The following is a 594-nucleotide window of genomic DNA, read 5'->3' on the forward strand; positions in this document are numbered from 1 at the left end:
CACCGCTGTTCAGCAGCTAGTTAGATGAACATGGTTGGTACATTTTAGCTTTGATGACATAAACCTGATTGGCCCACGGTCCACCTTCGCCATCGGACCCACAGGCCGCAGATCTGCCGTACTTGCCGAAGGTCTGGTCCGCTGTAGCACTGGCTGCGCACCATCCTCCATCTTGTACTGCAAACATCTTGTATCCCTTTCTCATTGCAGCCACGGCGCACTTTGCAATGGCGTTCTTTCGAGCAACATGCGATCCATCCAGAATGGAATCTTTTCCTTCCAATGGTTGGATGGCTCGATTCGAGGTGTCTTTGAAGCAGCCGATGGTTTCAAAACCTGATGGAAAGTCAATCTTAATATTTACTATATTGCTATACGATTTTGCAACACTATGGCACAACATTACAATGGAAATATAAAAGAAAAGTCCGCAAAAAAAAATTGCCCGTTCGTGAGTGTTATTTGAATTTCTTTATTGTTATTCAACCTTAAACCGCTTACAAAAAGTAACCGATCTAAACAATCCACCAAGGAAAACGGAAACCGCAAAAAGGAAAACGTTTTGAAAATTGGACGAGTACCTATTAATTCGGA

General features: G+C 43.3%; 1 protein-coding gene across 1 annotated transcript in view; it reads right to left on the minus strand.

Moving 5' to 3' along the window:
• Positions 1-16: 16 nt before the first annotated feature.
• The window catches only part of LOC138013086 (uncharacterized), a 5470-nt gene continuing 4892 nt past the window's right edge, over positions 17-594 (minus strand). The window contains exon 4 of the mRNA XM_068860051.1: positions 17-336. Within this exon, the coding sequence (XP_068716152.1) occupies positions 17-336 (320 nt within the window). The remainder of the gene's footprint in view (positions 337-594) is intronic.

Source organism: Montipora foliosa, chromosome 1 (genome assembly GCF_036669935.1).
Source record: "Montipora foliosa isolate CH-2021 chromosome 1, ASM3666993v2, whole genome shotgun sequence".
NCBI lineage: Eukaryota > Metazoa > Cnidaria > Anthozoa > Scleractinia > Acroporidae > Montipora > Montipora foliosa.